Genomic DNA, 21,518 nt, shown 5'->3' on the forward strand with positions numbered 1-21,518 from the left:
CATGAAAGGGGAGCAGTGGTTGGGAAGGGAGTGAGACAGGGTTGTAGCCTCGCCACGATGTTATTCAATCTGTATATTGAGCAAGCAGTAAACGGAACAAAAGAAAAATTCGGAGTAGGTATTAAAATCCATGGAGAAGAAATAAAAACTTTGAGGTTCGCCAATGACATTGTATTTCTGTCAGAGACAGCAAAGGACTTGGAAGAGCAGTTGAACGGAATGGTCAGTGTCTTGAAAGGAGGATATAAGATGAACATCAACAAAAGCAAAACGAGGATAATGGAATGTAGTCGAATTAAGTCGGGTGATGCTGAGGGAATTAGATTGGGAAATGAGATACTTAAAGTAGTTTTGCTATTTGGGGAGCAAAATGACTGATGATGGTCGAAGTAGAGAGGATATAAAATGTAGACTGGCAATGGCAAGGAAAGCATTTCTGAAGAAGAGAAATTTGTTAACATCGAGTATAGATCTAATTGTCAGGAAGTCGTTTCTAAAAGTATTTGTATGGAGTGTAACCATGTATGGAAGTGAAACGTGGACGATAAATAGTTTGGAGAAGAAGAGAATAGAAGCTTTCGAAATGTGGTGCTACAGAAGAATGCTGAAGATTAGATGGGTAGATCACATAACTAATGAGGAGGTATTGAACAGAATTGGGGAGAAGAGGAGTTTGTGGCACAACTTGACTAGAAGAAGGGATCGGTTGGTAGGACATGTTCCGAGGCATCAAGGGATCACAAATTTAGCATTGGAGGGCAGCGTGGAGGGTAAAAATCGTAGAGGGAGACCAAGAGATGAATACACTAAGCAGATTCAGAAGGATGTAGGTTGTAGTAAGTACTGGGAGATGAAGAAGCTTGCACAGGATAGAGTAGCATGGAGAACTGCAACAAACCAATCTCAGGACTGAAGACCGCAACTAAAACAGTATGACATTTGTGTGGGTGGTGTGTTACGATTTTTGGAGGAACATGTGGCACTGCCTAGTGGAGAAACAAGACACTATTTCAGAACATGGTTTTGGATTTCTTCTGACAAAAAATTAAACGAGTACGAACGTTAAGCTGTTTTAACTTGTCAAAATCGTATTTATATGCCACCTGAAGTACACACAAATATATTCGACACCTAAAAACAAACACCTCCAAATACTTTAAATAAAAATTCTGTAATAATGTTGTTACGATGTATACTCTATGTACTTGGCGATTATGTCTTCTCTTCTGCTATACGAACCTTGCACCAGCAGATTCCAGACGCCATATTTGTTTACAAATGTGACAATAATAATGTGATGTATTACGACAGCGAATAGGAACCTGTGACCACTGGAGTTACTCTATTTTACTTATTTTATGTTTATCATTAGATATCAGTTTAATTTTTTGTCAGAAGAAATCCAAAACCCTGTTCTGAAATAGTGTCTTGTCTCTCCACTAGGCGGTGCCACAAGTTCCTCCAAAAATCGTAACACAACACGCACATAAATGTCATACTAAATAATGTAAATCCACACGATGGTGGAGGTTTAAACCTTTGAAACGCGTCGTGGAAATAAATAAAACGGTGACTGGTAACAGTAAACTTGTTGTTTCATTTAATGTAGTACAGGTTTTGTAAATCATCTGAAGTGCACACTTGCTCTATTTTTCTTCCTCTTCTTCGTCCTCTTGAGAGGGCTCCATTTGAAGTTTTAAGAGCTCTAAGCTCCTTCACATTTTTCGTTTAAGTATTCTTTGACGTGGTGAGACATCTAGTGTCCTTGTAAATTGAACTTCTTGAAATGCAGCGTATTAAACATTTTGCGAACCCATATTTGGATGTAAAAAGATTAGATTCCTCGCATTGCGGATTGAATTGCGAAGACATAGTCACTATTACACAATACCGACTCGCCGCTGGCGCTTTTAGATGGCACCGCTGTTAAAACTGACCATCCTATATTCGCAGTTGGCGCTTCTCTATTACTGTCACGACCAAATGGTGCTAAGAGCAAGGGGCAACTACAGCCGTAATTTTTCCCGATGGCATGCAGCTCTACTGTATGGTTAAATGATGATACACTCCTCTTGCGTAAAATATTTCGCAGGTAAAATAGTTCCCCATTCGGATCTCCGGACGGGGACTATTCACGGGTTGGCGTCATTGGGAGAAACAAAACTGGCATTCTGTGGATTGGAGCGTGGAATGCCGGATCCCTTAATAGGACAGGTAGGCTACGGAAATGAATAGGTGAAAGTTAGATACAATGGGAATAAGTGAAGTTCGGTGGCAGGGAGAAAAGGACTCATGGCCGGGTAGAATATAGAGTTATAAATACTAAATGAAATAGGAGTAATGCAGGAGTAGGTTTAATAATCTGTAAGAAAATAGCAATGCGGGTAAACTACTTTGAAGAGCATAGCGAACGCATTATCGTAGACAAGATAGACACGAAGCCCACACGCACCACAGTAATACAAATTTCTATGTCTACTAGCTCCACAATGAAGAAGGAATTGAAGAAATGTATTATGAGATAAAAGAAATAATTCACATAGTTAAGGGAGACGAAAATTTAGTTGTTATGGGGACTGGAATCCGATAATATGAGAAGGAAGAGAAAGACAAATAGTAGGTGAATATGGACGGGGGGTGTGGGGGTGGGGAGGGGGGGGGGACAAAGGAACGAAAGAGATAGCTGCCTGGTAGAATTTTGCAAAGAGCGTGATTTAGTCATCACTAACACTTGGTTTAAGAATCAAGAAAGAAGGTTGCATGGGTGGAAGAGACCTCGAGACAATGGAAGGTTTCAGGCTGATTATATAATGGTAAGACAGAGATTTCGGAACCAGATTTTAAATTGCAAGACATTTCCAGGGGCAGATGTGAACTCTTGACCACAACTTGTTGGTTATGAACTGTAGATTAAAATTAAGGAAACTGCAAAAAGGTAGGAAATTAAGATGGGACCTGGATAATTGAAAGAACCAGAGGTTGTTGAGAATTTCAGCGGGAGCATTAGGCAACGGTTGACTAGAACTGGGGAAAGAAGCTTCAAGTGATGAAATAGTGAAAGCAGCACAGGCTCAAAGAGGTAAAAAGACAGGGCCTAGTAGAAATCATTGGATAACACAAGAGATATTGAATTTAATTTATGAAAGGAGAAAATTTAAAAATTCAGCAAATGAAGGAGTCGAAAGGGATTATAAATGTTTATTAAATGAGATCGGAAGGAAGTACAAATTGGCGAAGCGAGAATGGTTAGGGGACAAATGTAAGTATTTAGAAGCATATTTCATTGGGGAGATGTAGATACTGCCTGCAGGAAAATTAGAGGGGTCTTTTGGGAAAAGAGCTGTATGAACACACAGATGGAAAACCAGTCCTAAGCAAAGAAGGGAAAGATGAAAGGTGGAAGGAGTGTACTGAATGTCTGTATAAGGGAGATGAACTTAAAGGCAATATTATAGGAATGGAAGAGGGCGTAGATGGAGATGAGACGGGAGAAATGATACTGCGAGAAGAATTTGACAGAGCACTGAAAGACCCAAGTCGAATAAAGTCCCAGGGAGCAGACGACATTCCGTCAGAGCTACTGCCAGCTTTCGGAGAGCCATCTATGACAAACGATGTTTGAGAGAGACGAAATACCTTCATACTTCAAGAAGAATATAGTAATTGCAATTGCAAAGAAAGAGGATGCTGACAAGTGGGAATATTACTGAACTATTAGTTTAATAAGTCATGGTCGCAAAATACTAACACGAATTCCTTAGAAGAGTTGAAAAACTGGTAGAAGCTGACCTTGGGGAAAATCAGTTTGGTTTTCGGAGAAATGTAGGAAGATGCAAGGAAATACTGACCCTCAGACTTACCGTGGAAGATAGATTAAGGAAACGCAAACCTTCTTTTATAGCATTTGTAGATTTAGAGAAAGCTTTTGACAATGCTGGCTGGAATACTCCCTTTCAATAAGTTTCCTTTAATTTACTCAAGTAGTATTACTGACAACATGACTCGTGCATGTGATGTGATTTATATGTATTTGACGATGCTGGTGCTGATTCCGCACTTAACATTTGACGATGCTGCTATGGCTGCAGCACATTAGGACTTTGTTTTTATGAAACAGATCTGATGATGCTCATTAAAGACCGAAACCGGCAATCTGTTAAACAAAAAGATTGTGACCATAGACGTAAATTAAAGGAAACTTATTACATATACGGGTCACTGTTGTTTTTTTCGCGACGATGTCGCAGCTTGTGAAACTCTCTTTCAAATTCTGCAGTATCAGAGATAAAATACAGGCAGCGAAAGAGTATTTAAACTTGCACAGGAACCAGACGACTGTTTCAAGAGCCGAGGGGTATGAAAGGGAAGCGGTGGTTGAGAAGGCAGTGACACGGGGTTGTAGCCTAGCCTCAGTGTTATTCAACCTGTACATTGAGCAACCAATAAAGGAAATCAGAGAAAAATTTGGATGGAGTATTAAAGTTCACGGAAATGAAATAAAACTTTATGGTTTGCCGATGACATCGTAATTCCGACAGAGATAGCAAAGGACTTGGAAGAGCAGTTGAACGGAATGGACAGTGTCTTGAAAGGACGATATTAGATGAACGTCAACGAAAACAAAACATGGATATTGGGATGTAGTCTAATTAAATCAGGTGATGCTGAGGGTGTTAGATTAGGAGATGAGACACTTACAGTAGTAGATGAGGTATGTTATTTGGGCAGCAAAATAACTGATGATGGTCGAAGCAGAGAGGACATAAAACGTTGACTGGCAATGGCAAGAAGAGCGTTTCTGAAGAAGAGAAATTTGTTATCGTAGAATATAGACTTGAGTGTTAGGAAATATTTTCTGAAGATACTTGCCAGGAGGGTAGTAATGTATGGATGTGAAACATGAACGACAAACAGTTTAGACAAGAAGAGAATAGAAACTTTTGAAATATGATGCTACAGAAGAATGCTGAAGATTAGATATGTGGATAACGTAACTAAAGCGGGGTGCTGAATAGAATTGGGGATACAAGAAATTTGTGGCATAACTTTAATAAAAGAAGGGCTCCGTTGATAGAACACATTGTGAGATATCAAGAGATCACCAATTTATTATTTGAGGGAAGTGTGAGTGTATGGGGGGGGGGGAGGGAGGGGGTAAAATCGTAGAGGAAGACCAAGAGATGAATATACTCAGCAGATTCCGAATGATGTAGGTCGCAGTAGTTATTCGGAGATGAAGTGGCTTGCAGAGGATAGAGTCGCGCGGAGAGCTGTATCAAATCTGTCTTCGAACTGAAGACCACAACAACAACAACAATTTTCAGCATCTGCAGTATATACTCGTATTTCAGGACAAAATCCAGTCATCAGTTGCAAATATATTTTTAATTCGCTTTACCGGTTTCGACAAATTAATTTGTCATCTTCAGAAGCCTACACAATTAGGAATATAATAAATCTTTAGGCTTTGGCTATACATTTATGTAAAGTATAAGAAATATTTTACAGGACTTTCTTAGTATGGCTTTAACAGATGTCAATATCTTCTTCATTGAAGCATAGTATCATGGGGCGTCCAAAAATGTACTTATTGTATGTAAGTATTGTAAAAGCAGATTGAAAATTTACAGTAACTGAGACACATCTATGTTCATCTCAACCTGTCGCTCTAGCAGCAAAAAACATTTGAAAGTATAGGTAAGGTATATGAAAAAGTTACTTTTTTTTTTGTCATCAGTCCACTGACTGGTTTGATGCGGTCCGCCACGAATTCCTTTCCTGTGCTAACCTCTTCATCTCAGAGTAGCACTTGCAATCTACGTCCTCAATTATTTGCTTGACGTATTCCAATCTCTGTCTTCCTCTACAGTTTTTGCCCTCTACAGCTCCCTCTAGTACCATGGAAGTCATTCCGTCATGTCTTAGCAGATGTCCTATCATCCTGTCCTTTCTCCTTATCAGTGTTTTCCACATATTCCTTTCCTCTCCGATTCTGCGTAGAACCTCCTCATTCCTTACCTTATCAGTCCACCTAATTTTCAACATTCGTCTATAGCACCACATCTCAAATGCTTCGATTCTCTTCTGTTCCGGTTTTCCCACAGTCCATGTTTCACTACCATACAATGCTGTACTCCAGACGTACATCCTCAGAAATTTCTTCCTCAAATTAAGGCCGGTATTTGATATTAGTAGACTTCTCTTGGCCAGAAATGCCTTTTTTGCCATAGCGAGTCTGCTTTTGATGTCCTCCTTGCTCCGTCCGTCATTGGTTATTTTACTACATAGGTAGCAGAATTCCTTAACTTCATTGACTTCGTGACCATCAATCCTGATGTTAAGTTTCTCGCTGTTCCCTTTTCTACTACTTCTCATTACTTTCGTCTTTCTCCGATTTAATCTCAAACCATACTGTGTACTCATTAGACTGTTCATTCCGTTCAGCAGATCATTTAATTCTTCTTCACTTTCACTCAGGATAGCAATGTCATCAGCGAATCGTATCATTAATATCCTTTCACCTTGTATTTTAATTCCACTCCTGAACCTTTCTTTTATTTCCATCATTGCTTCCTCGGTGTACAGATTGAAGAGTAGGGGCGAAAGGCTACAGCCTTGTCTTACACCCTTCTTAACACGAGCACTTCGTTCTTGATCGTCCACTCTTATTATTTCCTCTTGGTTGTTGTACATATTGTATATCACCCGTCTCTACCTATAGCTTACCCCTACTTTTTTCAGAATCTCCAACAGCTTGCACCATTTTATACTGTAGAACGCTTTTTCCAGGTCGACAAATCCTATGAAAGTGTCTTGATTTTTCTTTAGCCTTGCTTCCATTATTAGCCGTAACGTCAGAATTGCCTCTCTCGTCCCTTTACTTTTCCTAAAGCCAAACTGATCGTCACCTAGCGCATTCTCAATTTTCTTTTCCATTCTTCTGTATATTATTCTTGTAAGCAGCTTCGATGCATGAGCTGTTAAGCTGATTGTGCGATAATTCTCGCACTTGTCAGCTCTTGCCGTCTTCGGAATTGTGTGGATGATGCTTTTCCGAAAGTTAGATGGTATATTCTACACACCAACGTGAATAGTCGTTTTGTGCCACTTCCCCCAATGATTTTAGAAACTCTGATGGAATGTTATCTATCCCTTCTGCCTTATTTGACCGTAAGTCCTCCAAACCTCTTTTAAATTCCGATTCTAATACTGGATTCCCTATCTCTTCTAAATCGACTCCGGTTTCTTCTTCTATCACATCAGACAAATCTTCACCCTCATAGAGGCTTTCAATGTATTCTTTCCACCTATCTGCTCTCTCCTCTGCATTTAACAGTGGAATTCCCGTTGCACTCTTAATGTTACCACCGTTGCTTTTAATGTCACCAAAGGTTGTTTTGACTTTCCTGTATGCAGAGTCTGTCCTTCCGACAATCATATCTTTTTCGATGTGTTCACATTTTTCCTGCAGCCATTTCGTCTTAGCTTCCCTGCACTTCCTATTTATTTCATTCCACAGCGACTTGTATTTCTGTATTCCTGATTTTCCCGGAACATGTTTGTACTTCCTCCTTTCATCAATCAACTGAAGTATTTCTTCTGTTACCCATGGTTTCTTCGCAGCTACCTTCTTTGTACCTATGTTTTCCATCCCAACTTCTGTGATGGCCCTTTTTAGAGATGTCCATTCCTCTTCAACTGTACTACCCACTGCGCTATTCCTTATTGCTGTATCTATAGCGTTAGAGAACTTCAAACGTATCTCGTCATTCCTTAGTACTTCCGTATCCCACTTCTTTGCGTATTGATTCTTCCTGACTAATGTCTTGAACTTCAGCCTACTCTTCATCACTACTATATTGTGATCTGAGTCTATATCTGCTCCTGGGTACGCCTTACAATCCAGTATCTGATTTCGGAATCTCTGTCTGACCATGATGTAATCTAATTGAAATCTTCCCGTATCTCCCGGCCTTTTCCAAGTATACCTCCTCCTCTTGTGATTCTTGAACGGGGTATTCGCTATTGCTAGCTGAAACTTGTTACAGAACTCAATTAGTCTTTCTCCTCTTTCATTCCTTGTCCCAAGCCCATATTCTCCTGTAACCTTTTCTTCTACTCCTTCCCCTACAACTGCATTCCAGTCGCCCATGACTATTAGATTTTCGTCCCCCTTTACATACTGCATTACCCTTTCAATATCCTCATACACTTTCTCTATCTGTTCATCTTCAGCTTGCGACGTCGGCATGTATACCTGAACTATCGTTGTCGGTGTTGGTCTGCTGTCGATTCTGATTAGAACAACCCGGTCACTGAACTGTTCACAGTAACACACCCTCTGCCCTACCTTTCTATTCATAACGAATCCTACACCTGTTATACCATTTTCTGCTGCTGTTGATATTACCCGATACTCATCTGACCAGAAATCCTTGTCTTCCTTCCACTTCACTTCACTGACCCCTACTATATCTAGATTGAGCCTTTGCATTTCCCTTTTCAGATTTTCTAGTTTCCCTACCTCGTTCAAGCTTCTGACATTCCACGACCCGACTCGTAGAACGTTATCCTTTCGTTGATTATTCAATCTTTTTCTCATGGTAACCTGCCCCTTGGCAGTCCCCTCCCGGAGATCCGAATGGAGGACTATTCTGGAATCTTATGCCAATGGAGAGATCATCATGACACTTCTTCAATTACAGGCCACATGTCCTGTGGATACACGTTACGTGTCTTTAATGCAGTGGTTTCCATTGCCTTCTGCATCCTCATGTCGTTGATCATTGCTGATTCTTCCGCCTTTAGGGGCAATTTCCCACCCCTAGGACAAGAGAGTGCCCTGAACCTCTATCCGCTCCTCCGCCTTCTTTGACAAGGCCGGAAGTCTTCGGCTGCCAATGCTGATTATTTATCAAAATTTAGGTAGTGGCGGGGATCGTACCCGGGACCGAAGACGTTTTTGATTATGAATCAAAGACGGTACCCCTTTTTTTTCTTTTCAATCTCATTTTGTTCGTTTTCGTTCGTTGTATGTGCTCGGGGCGGACGTCGCAAGACACCCGTTTCAGTTCGTCGTTGATCCATTAACTCAGTATGTTTATTACAGAAGGTAGCTAACCCTCTGACCGAACACGCTGAGCTACCGTGCCGGCGTCCTAGACCACGGGTAACTTTAAGTTACATATAGTACAGTTGAAAAGACATAGCACATAGTCCAATGTATAAAGGGAATGGGCTAGTTATCGCATTTTATGAGAGATGCTACTCAACCAAAATAGCTTGTTTTTTAATGAAAGTTGGTCATTCAAGAAATGTTCTGAATGTAGGTGGGAGTGTTTATATATTTTAGATTCTCACTAAAGGGACATTTTGTAGCCCTCGTCAGCTATATGCAAAATTTCCGTGCTAATCTGGGATGGAGGAGGAAAAATGTGTTTGTCAAAATGGTTCAAATGGCTCTGAGCACTATGGGACTTAACATCTGTGGTCATTAGTCCCCTAGAACTTAGAACTACTTAAACCTAACTAACCTAAGGACATCACACACATCCATGCCCGAGGCAGGATTCGAACCTGCGACCGTAGCAGTCGCGCGGTTCCGGACTGCGCGCCTAGAACCGCTAGACCACCGCGGCCGGCATGTGTTTGTCGATTTTGAGATCTTCTGCAAAAGTTTACTTATGTGAATTGGCACCGTCTTTGTTGATCAAGTGTACACGAAAGAGGCTCTTAATGCCTTCTCCGTCTGGCCGGCCGGTGTGGCCGAGTGGTTCTAGGCGCTTCAGTCCGGAACCGCGCGACTGCTACGGTCGCAGGTTCGAATCTTGCCTCGGGCATGGATGTGTGTGATGTCCGTAGGTCAGTTAGGTTTAAGTAGTTCTAAGTTCTATGGGATTGATGACCTTAGATGTTAAGTCCCATAGTGCTCAGAGCTATTTGAACTATTTCTCGAACGCCTGGAGGTGACAAGGCAACAAATGGTCACCCAGGTTATTGAAATAAAGATTCTAGGTCACGTCTACGGTATTCAGAAAGAGTGGGCCCAAGCCATAGTACGTCATCATCCCCAAAATATCACATAAAACCCTCGGCTTGAACTACACACTGCACAAACCGCTTGTTAAACGCCTTATTGCACTGGCTGCGCACTCGACGCCTTGTCTAATTACCGAGCGAGGTGGCGCAGTGGTTAACACACTGGACTCGCATTCGGGTGGACGATGGTTCAAACCCGCGTCAGGCCATCCAGATTTAGGTTTTCCGTGATTTCCCTAAATAGTTTCAGGCAAATGCCGGGATGGTTCCTTTGAAAGGGCACGGCTGATTTCCTTCCCCATCCTTCCCTAATACGATCTTGCGCTCCGTCTCTGACGGTATTCTTGTCGACGGGACGTTAAACACTAATCTCCTCCTCCTCCTTGTCTAATTTGGAAATATGAGAAATTGCGATTCGAAGTACCACACTATACGTTCCCAGTTGGCTACTGTCCACGGAAACACCAAGAGTAATGAGCACCTCAATATAAATGCAGGTGCTAGTCAAGCGTGCAAACAACGTTCTGTGTAGTTGTGAGTGCATTATACCGGAGTTAAGTGAATTCCGACGTGGGCGAATTATTGGCGCTCGTGTGATGGGCGGTTCCGTTATCAAGGTAGCCGAAGCGATTGGTGTTTCAAAATGCATCAGCCGAAGATTTACACCGCATACAAAGAAAGCGAAAAAACATAATCCGCTAAGTCGCAATGCTAATGAACGTGTGTGTTGTGTAATCGTGATGGATGGTCATTGAAGAGAATACTGACGAGGAATAAGACGACAGTTGCGAAAGTCACTGCAGAATGGCGCAGTAAGGAACCCTGTCAGCACCGAAACAACACTAAAGGAGCCCCATAAGCAGCGAATTGCAGTGCAAGGTAAAATTACAAAACCAGTTATCAGTGATGCAAGTGCCCATCACGGAAAAAACATGGTGCCAAAGCCAAGACAGATTATGGATCAACGTGACTTGGTTCAAATAGCTCTGAGCACTATGGAACTTAACTTCTTAGGTCATCAGTCCCCTAGAACTTAGAACTACTTAAACCTAACTGACCTAAGGACATCACACACATCCATGCCCGAGGCAGGATTCGAACCTGCGACCGTAGCGCTCGCCCGGTTTCAGACTGTAGCGCCTAGAACCGCTCGGCCACTCCAGCCGGCGTGACTTAGATGAGTCCTGTTGCACAGTGTTTCTCACTTCTGGCCGAGTTTATGTCCCAGGTATGAAACATGTAGAGGTTGGGTGATGATTTGTGCAGTCAAATCGTGGTGTTGCGTGGGCCCCATGGTTACTCTGAATGGCTGTATTACTGCCGAGGATTATTTGACCATTTTGGCTGACCAGATCCATCCTATGGTACAAAGTTTGTTCCCTAATGGTGATGCTGTGTTCCAAGACGACAGGAACCTATTCAGGCAGCTCGCATCCTGCAGCAATGATTTTGTGTGCACTATCATGAATTGTCGCAACGCCCCTGGCCATCACAGTCACCAGATCTCAATATTATTGTCCCTTTGTGGTCTGGCTTGTCGAGAAGGGTGAGCGATCACTATCCACTTCCATCATTGTTACCTGAACTTGCACTCTTTTGCAGGAAGAATGGAATGACATTCTCTTGAAAACCATTGTTGTTGTTGTGGTCTTCAGTCCTGAGACTGGTTTGATGCAGCTCTCCATGCTACTCTATCCTGTGCAAGCTTCTTCATCTCCCAGTACCTACTGCAGCCTACATCCTTCTGAATCTGCTTAGTGTATTCATCTCTTGGTCTCCCTCTTCGATTTTTACCCTCCAATACTAAATTTGTGATCCCTTGATGCCTCAGAACATGTCCTACCAACCGATCCCTTCTTCTAGTCAAGTAGTGCCACAAACTCCTCCCCAATTCTATTCAATACTTCCTCACTGGTTATGTGATCTACCCATCTAAAAAATGGCTCTGAGCACTATGGGACTTAACATCTGTAGTCATCAGTCCCCTAGAACTTAGAATTACTTAAACCTAACTAACCTAAGGACATCATACACATCCATGCCCGAGGCAGGATTCGAACCTGCGACCGTAGCAGTCGCGCGGTTCCGGACTGAGCAGCCGGCCGAAGTGGCCGTGCGGTTAAAGGCGCTGCAGTCTGGAACCGCAAGACCGCTACGGTCGCAGGTTCGAATCCTGCCTCGGGCATGGATGTTTGTGATGTCCTTAGGTTAGTTAGGTTTAACTAGTTCTAAGTTCTAGGGGACTAATGACCTCAGCAGTTGAGTCCCATAGTGCTCAGAGCCATTTGAACCGGACTGAGCGCCTAGAACCACCAGACCACCGCGGCCGGCGATCTACCCATCTAATCTTCAGCATTCTTCTGTAGCACCACATTTCGAAAGCTTGTATTCTTGTCTAAACTATTTATCGTCCATGTTTTACTTCCATACATGGCTACACTCCATACAAATACTTTCAGAAACGACTTAAATCTATACTCGGTGTTAACAAATCTCTCTTCTTTAGAAACGCTTTCCTTGCCATTGCCAGTCTTTATTTTATATCCTCTCTACTTCGACCATCATCAGTCATTTTGCTCCCCAAATAGCAAAACTACTTTAAGTATCTCATTTCCCAATCTAATTCCCTCAGCATCACCCGACTTCATTCGACTACATTCCATTATCCTCGTTTTCCTTTTGTTGATGTTCATCTTATATCCTCCCTTCAAGACACTGTCCATTCCGTTCAACTGCTCTTCCAAGTCCTTTGCTGTCTCTGACAGAATTACAATGTCATCGGCGAACCTCAAAGTTTTTATTTCTTCTCCATGGATTTTAATACCTACTCCGAACTTTTTTTGTTTCCTTTACTGGTTGCTCAATATACAGATTGAATAGTATCGGGGAGAGGCTACAACCCTGTCTCACTCCCTTCCCAACCACTGCTTCCCTTTCATGCCCCTCGACTCTTATAACTGCCATCTGGTTTCTGTACAAATTGTGAATAGCCTTTCGCTCCCTGTATTTTACCCTTGCCACCTTCAGAATTTGAAAGAGAGTATTCCAGTTAACATTGTCAAAAGCTTTCTCTACGTCTACAAATGCTAGAAATGTAGGTTTGCCTTTCCCTAATCTTTCTTCTAAGATAAGTCGTAGGGTTAGTATTGCCTCACGTGTTCCAACATTTCTACGGAATCCAAACTGATCTTCCCCGAGGTCGGCTTCTACAAGTTTTTCCATTCGTCTGTAAAGAATTCGCGTTAGTATTTTGCTGCCGTGGCTTATTAAACTGATAGTTCGGTAATTTTTACATCTGTCAACATCTGCCTTCTTTGGGATTGGAATTATTCTTCTTGAAGTCTGAGGGTATTTCGCCTGTCTCATACATCTTACGCACCATATGGTAGCGTTTTGTCCGGACTGGCTCTCGCAAGGCTGTCAGTAGTTCTAAAAACCATACGGGACCTTTATTTATCCATTCTGGGACTAATCTAAGTTGTTGTGAAAATCAGTGGTTTCCCTACACTGTGTTAAGCATGGAATGTGTTGTGTTTTTGGTGTTTCCAAATTTTTGTCCAACCCGTGTAGCACTTCTTGAGGAGTATGCTGTGGACACCCCTGTCTATCAAGATGCGTTCATGGGGTCCACGCGTACATTCCTGATTTGACAAACTCTTAAGCACCGTATCACACCTCAAGTGGTCCACTAAATTGCGTGATCTTTATTCCTTAGAAAATGTCTTGAACTGTTTGGAGGAGCAGGTGAATTGTAGAAATAAACATCCACCAATTTGGCAACTCTACGGGATGTAATCATCAATGAGTGATTCCAGCTGGACGCGGCAGCTCTGAAGAAATCATGGACTCGTGTTCCTCGGCGAGTTATCGCTGAAACAACCGGTTTACGGTTACATTGTTTTTTGAACGCCAGTTTAACATCAATGTTTAAACTGCTCAAAATAACCGGTTTATGAAATGTCAATTTTTCGGTTCTTTTAGTTCTCATACACATTTCCTGTAATAGACGTAGAAATCGAACAAAGACTGAAAAATTTAGAGCCTCTCAGTTTCAAGGTACATAGAATCAAAATACTAAATGAAATAAAAAAAACCTTAGTCCGTCCATAATTTGCTGCTTTTATCGAAAAGTGATAAGTGACTTAATAATACAAAAGATCACCAGTATACTCCTATTGACACAAATGTTTTGAAGCTCTGCTCAAAAATGTTGTAATTGTGACTCATACCACGTTTTGGGAATGGTCAGTGCGAAGGTGGAACCTCAGGTTGAAGAATTCTGTTTTTCGTGTTAATATGTCCTTTTTGAAAGGTACAAGTAGATAAAGGCATATGATGTAAGTACAGGCAGTAGATGATCTACTTTCTGTTTTCACTGTGTTCTATGAATGAATTGTTAAGTTTTAAATTTATTACTGTTACTACAATTCCTTTCGACTTCTATTATTTCGTAGAAATAGCGGAAAAATCTTCAATCTTTTAAGGGGGTTAGGACGTCAAACTGGCCGACTTGGAGCAGGAGAGGCACCACAGGACATTTTCATTTCCACTGTCTATACTTGTACAAATAAATTCATAAGACTTTGTCAGCACGACTAGGAAGGATTCAGGATTCACACTCTTAGTAGTGAAAGTTCGAAAACGTAACAAAATAATTTTTTTAATGTGAAATTTCGTCTTTTCTTCATTTACTATTGGCTGCATTTGTCGCTATAGGTACACTTTTGTTCGTAAGTATGAGAGATTCTTCGATGAATTTTGCACAGCATATAAACCATACTTACAGTTGTATGAAACTAGAATTTATTTAATTTATGAAAAAACGAATGAGCTGTTACATTTTAAACTTCATGTTTAGAAAAAATTCAAATTTTATAGTTAATTATCTCAATTTTTGCCACAGTTTTTAATAGATTTGGAAAATCCATACGCCTGTTTGGTTTGTATGCTGTGCAAAATTCATCGAAGAATCTCTCTTACTTATGAAGAAAAGTGTACCTATAGCAACAAATGCAGCCAATAGTAAGTGAAAACTGATGAACTTTCACATGCAAAAAAAATTATTTCGTTACATTTTAAAACTTCCACTGCTATGAGTGTGAATCCTGAATCCTTCTAGGTCATGCTGACGAGGCTTTGCGAATTTATTTGTAAAAGTATAGGGGACTGATGACCTCAGATGTTAAGTCCCATAGTGCTCAGAGCCATTTGTAAAAGTATAGACAGTAGAAATGAAAATGTCCTGTCGTGCCTCTCTTGCTCCACGTCGGCCCGTTTGACATCCTACTCCCCTTAAGGCAAATGAAGCTTTGTACTTCATTGCTAAACCACCTCGCAAAATAATTTCCAAACTGGGTTCGTGACATTCAAAGCTATATTGTTCCCTGTTCGTCTCTTTTTACGTCTTTACTGCAACTGTTCACATCACTGCAGGTTGACTGGATCACTTGCCTGGCCAGTGCTGTTCAAGCTAAAGGCGCCGGCGACAACAGCGAGAAACTCTGACATAGACTAGATTGGGGAGAGTCTTGCACGCTGCACGTAGAAACGTACCTTAAGCCACGACACACGGCAATGAGGACATTATCATCTCAGCAGTACTGTACCAATTTTCATGCCATGTGTTTGTTGCTAGTTTCTGAATATAGGTTTGATGTCTTTCATTACAAAATATACACGTTTGAAATCCACGGAGCGAAATACAGTGACGTTCGATAAAAGAATGCTTTGTGAGGACGCGTGGCATTGTGCTTTGGCACACTTAAGACCACATACACATACATGTCTTTCATTTCTTCGAACAAACATTTTGCGATTTGAAATATTGCGTTATTATAGAAAATAGGAAAGGCGATCAGTGCTATTTTAATTCCTATCAAAATAGTACTGATCGCTTTTCCTGTTTTCTATAATAACGCAATATTTCAAACCGATACAAAATTTTATGAATAAAATGACCTTTTTTTTTTCGAAAAAGTCTGTTTGAAAGCGAAATATTTTAACACTGCTTTTTATGGCTAATTGATATTTCTGTTTTTTACTCGGTTGTTAGTAAAGAATAAAAAACACGTGTTGTAACCGAGACCAAACAAATACTGAAAACTACCGTTTACTGAGTGCCACAACACCGGTATCGGTTTTAACCGGTCGGTTTTTTCCATCCTTAGGCCAAAAAAAAAAAAAAAATCAAAGATAGTGACGGTGTAACACGGTATTGGTGTCTCCTGGGGTTGGAAAATTTTCCAGCCGACGTGCTTTCAGATGTGTGGAGTTCGGTTACTGGCAGCAGAGCTATGCTCCGTTCATCATAAGAATAAACCTGATGTAAAGATTACTCCATGTATTCTTCCGCGTTTGCTGGAACCTCATTGGATTTTGTTTCACGTGGAGCTGTCTCGAGTACAGTCAAGTACGATAATGAGGCTTTACCGGCGCCTTTAGCTTGGACAGCACTGGCCAGGCAAGTGATCCAGTCAACCTGGAGTGATGTGAACAGTTGCAGTAAAGACGTAAAAAGAGACGAACAGGGAACAATATAGCTTTGAATGTCATTTAAAAAATTTTGGAACATTAGGGTATAATATATGGTAAAACTCAGGCGATACGCTTCTTATGTTATCGGACTGAAAATAACACGCTCTCGATCTTAGCTAACATAGTATTGTAATTAGAAACGAGAGTGATAAAAATTCCTGACTTTAATTGTAGTAATTTTTCTACATGAGCTACGCGCGGCCCAAAAGCGCACTTATGGAATTTTACCACGTTGTGAACTATTGAAGCCACTAAAGGTGTTACAGTCAGTCGTTTGGTAATCTCTGAACTCCTTCCATATCGGGCTCCGAGGAATACATTTCAGTACTGCTACGTTGATAACGAGGCGACCAGCTGCAGAATCCCAAGCCTCCTCCTCTTTTATGACTGGCTGCTCTGCATTTCGCCATCGTTCGGCAGTGACATGTCACAAAGTTTGGTGCATTAGCTTCAGTTGTTAGTCTTGTTATTTCTCGCGACGAATTGCTAAACTTGGCTCCAGATCAGTTCTGTTGCGTTCAGATTGCAGCGTTAAGGTGGCAACTGTAAAAATACAGCATGTGTACGGTGTGCTCGACTCCGTGAATATTATTGTTTTCTATGTTCCTACGATGCTTACCACTCTTGCTCGTTTGAATCCACACCTGTCCTACAAAACAATGGACATATTCAAACAAAGAGTATTCGATTTTTAATTTTTCTCCAAACAATTTAACTGTGTAATAATTTCTTAACATCAACAATCTTTTATAAAAGATCGATAATCAAGAACGTGTATTTTCAATGAAAACTAGAATTTTGCATGCCATATTTTGTTAGAAACTAGAAGACGTGCATTTTTCTTGAAAAATGATGGTTAAGTATGAGTTAATTACCATATATTTGATGAATTTAGTATGTAAATGATTTACGTATTCAAACAGAACAAAAAAAAATTTTTGTACTCCAACGGGATTAGAGCCGCTGCTTACATCCACACCCATGTTAAGGTCTACGCCACGCATATAACTGATAATCTCCTCTTTATTTTGAGTATATAGTGTTTCTCAAAAAGTCAAGGCTGCTTTTTCTTTGTAATCTTCTGAAAACGTTAAGAACAACTTGTTTGTAGTCATTAATGGTGTTTCGCGCGCGTGTTTCACTATGAAGCAGAAAGCAGTGTCATCCACTTTCACGGTTCGTCTGAACAGCGAGACAATTAAAGCACGAGCAGCGTTTACAGAGACTGTGCCTGTACACGATTTTTGAAATAAAAATTACGTAGCTAAAGTACGATTACGAAAAAGTTTGATGGCTGTTAATACATCAGAATATATTCACACACATACACATTGACATAGTAATAAGATTTCTAATACGTAAGTTGAACCTATTTCCAAGAGCGGAACAACACCAGTGTGCGAGAGGTACGGCTGCTGCCCAATCATCGTGTTTGTATTTGTTTACATCAGGTTTATTCTTACGATGAACGGAGGCGCCTGCAGCTGACTGTATGTGGTGCTGTGCGTGCAGTGCTGACGGCGGGCGCCGACGCGGAGGTGGCGGCCGGTGTGTCGTGCGGCGCCTCCTTCTGCCCCAGCGAGCCGGACGCGGACGCGAACCCCAACCTGCAGCGGCCGCCGCTGTCGCAGCTCTACACGCTGAACGGCGTCTTCCTGGGCTGCATGGTCGCCGCCGCCACAGCCGTCGCCGTCCTGCTCGCCCCTCTGGATAGGTGAGGCTGCTGGCACCCACTCACTACACCTTTTCTTCTCGTGATGTACATCTTATTTCTTACTTCAAAGGGGTGGCAGTGTGCTGATATGATGGTTTCCATTTTGGCGTCATTTATTTTTAGATGGGGGAAAAGGGCGATTTTGAACTTTGTTACACGACTACTTTTTTCGGAAACAGTCACGTAACATATGTAAAATAATAATGAAATACTCACTTCATCGTAATAAGAGAATCATTCCATAAATCATAGCACCTATATCATACGAATGTGTGGCAGTATAGTAATCGCAGTAAATACATTCGAAACCCCGCGATAAACATTACCGAAATCATCCTACAGATTTCGACTGCATGCGAGCACGCCTCGGTACCAGCGCCTGAAACATTCATTGTGTGATTGTCCATGCTACAATATGGATGTTCCCCCACTGGCTCTACTCACCAGACTTCAGTCCATGCAACTTCGAGCTCATCCCATAACTCAGGACACCATTACGCGGCAGGCGCTTTGCAAACATGGCTAATGTCCTCACGGCATTTCGTCAACAGGTAGCACACATTGGTGGCAATGCCAATGGCATTCAGCGCCTTCCCCATCGTTGACAATGTTGTGTGTATGTACTTTAGGACTATTTTCAAGTGCAGTAGTTGATTATGATTGATTTTTGTTCGATTTTTACTTGTGCACAATAAATTTACACAGAGTTCCAATGCATGTGTTTCATATCAACCTTTACGATGGCCTCCTGTACTGAAAACCAATTTTATGTTGGCATTCAGATATACACTGCCACACTGATTCAGTGCACATCGTGAAATTCTGAGGCTGTAGCGTTTTTGCAAGATATACCATAACAACCATGTCTTATGGGAATGACCCTCGTATTTAATCAACCCTCAGGTTCAAATGGTTCAAATGGCTCTGAGCACTATGGGACTCAACTGCTGAGGTCATTAGTCCCCTAGAACTTAGAACTAGTTAAACCTAACTAACCTAAGGACATCACAAACATCCATACCCGAGGCAGGATTCGAACCTGCGACCGTAGCGGTCTTGCGGTTCCAGACTGCAGCGCCTTTAACCGCATGGCCACTTCGGCCGGCCCAACCCTCAGGGACTTGACTCATGACGGTACTAATGATTGTCGATCATTCACTAATGTAACTTTACTCTTTCGTTACTCTTTTGTTAGGATATGCATGCCTTATGTAAATGAGAGGACGCTGAAAGCAGTACCTAGTCTGCCAAGGGAATCTCGCAGGCCGCCACCCTTTTAGGCAGTTACCCGGAAGCACGCGCCGGAAGAGGCGCCGTTCAGTGGCTTGCAGGCCACCGGACAACCTTTCGTAACACCGTATGGGGCACCTGGAGAATCGAACTCAAACACGAGCACAAGCCCCGTAGCAACGAACATATGACAACACAGAACTGGAAGTAGGAGGAACGCTTTTTAGCACAAAATGCAATTATGCACAAAAGTAAAAAGCTGACTTTTTCCCTGGCAAGGACCGGACACCACAGATGATTTCGAAAATGGAATGGGATCCCGCAGTTTTGGAAAACCAAATGTTTACGCATCAAATGAACTGTAGGAATTGACTAACACAGATAAACTAGAGGTTAGACAGAGAAGCTCGCCTGTCGGTGAGGACCTGCCTCATTGGTCACAGAGAGAGAGAGAGAGAGAGAGAGAGATGACATTTTCTGTGTTAAATGGCAGAACGTAACGTTACTGGTTAACTGTTTAGAGGGTAGCGCAAGGAAGGGGACTAGCGTTTTCTAAGGAGCATTTTTATTAGTCAGCATTCGGTAGATCCAAAGCACAGTCAATCTGAATGCAGTGACAACCGCAAAACCTAACAATAAGAGGTTTTCTTTTAGTAAACTTTCGATCAGAAATTATTTGATCGTCAGGACCCTTAATCTTCGGGAGCCTGCAACACTAGACATCACCTCCACTGGCCTGTCGAGCCAACAGAGATGATGCATCGAGAGACTTATAGAAATTCAGGGCCATTTTCATGGTCGTTGATGCAGCTGCGGCGGCGCGGGTTCTTTCGTCCATTACCTGCACCTACCTGTGAACTCGTTGCAGCAGATCGTCGGTAGGAAAGCCGAGCAGAAACCTACCGTACTGCAACTCGCACCAGGCTGCATACTACGTAACTATTCCAAGAAACGGCAATACTTGCAAAACTTTGGTATATTCTGAACCTTGATGATGTACACGTTCACTGCCAAACCCGTGCTAATCTTAACAGTCATCCACGAACCTTTTCATTCACGTTAGCAAGTTAATGGTAAAGTATTTCCCGAAATCTGAACAGCTACTAAGCACGGATTGTCCTTAAATGAAAATGTTCACCATACTATTAAGTTTATCTTTCTCCAATGCATTCAAGTTTTTAGTCACCGATCTGTTCAATATGCCACGCGGAATTACTGTCTTTTCCCATACACAAAATTACTTAAAAAATCCGTACTTTCTAAAAACACACCGGAATAAATATGCCTTCACTTTAAAACAATTTTGAAACATGTAGCACAACTAAAACCGGCGAATTATAACTTCCTTAGGATCTCATACTACACACGACCGTATCATCGGAATGCTCCGACCCCTTTAGACTGCTGTAAGCATTCTATATATCCAAGAGAAAAGACGCGCGAGGAATACTCCGTTCTGATTGGTCAGATTTCTTTAATGCCAATAGAAAAATATTATTTTCCTGTGTTAGTACGCGCTTCTCATGACTAACCAATCAACAAATTACACACTTTCGAACTGTACTTTTTCCCGAACCAAATATTTAACATTCTGATATTTTGTTTATACTTTACATTATTAACTGTTTTCATTTGCACTCTAACTAGCTTTCCTTTTACCATAAACTTACTTAACATATTATGATACAAAATGCCCCATAGTACAACGTTCATCAGTAGAACAATGATCTACATATTTACTTTAGACCACATCACGCATCAAAATGGCTCTGAGCACTATGGGAATTAACTTCTGAGGCCATCAGTCCCCTAGAACTTAGAACTACTTAAACCTAACTAAACTAATGACATCACACACAGCCACGCCCGAGGCAGGATTCGAATCTGCGACCTTAACTATCGTGTGGTTCCAAACTGTAGCGCCTAGAACCGCTCGGTCACTTAGGCCGGCCATTCACGCACCATTCGCACTACTAAAAGCATATACAAAACTGTACAAACA

The 21,518-nt window shown here is 41.6% G+C and overlaps 1 protein-coding gene across 1 annotated transcript in view; it reads left to right on the top strand.

Moving 5' to 3' along the window:
* Positions 1-21,518, top strand: part of LOC126199011 (protein unc-93 homolog A-like) — a 315,006-nt gene that overhangs the window by 192,784 nt on the left and 100,704 nt on the right. Inside the window, exon 3 of the mRNA XM_049935695.1 lies at positions 18,085-18,286. Coding sequence (XP_049791652.1) covers positions 18,085-18,286 — 202 coding nt within the window. The remainder of the gene's footprint in view (positions 1-18,084; positions 18,287-21,518) is intronic.

Source organism: Schistocerca nitens, chromosome 1 (genome assembly GCF_023898315.1).
Source record: "Schistocerca nitens isolate TAMUIC-IGC-003100 chromosome 1, iqSchNite1.1, whole genome shotgun sequence".
Taxonomy (NCBI): Eukaryota; Metazoa; Arthropoda; class Insecta; order Orthoptera; family Acrididae; genus Schistocerca; species Schistocerca nitens.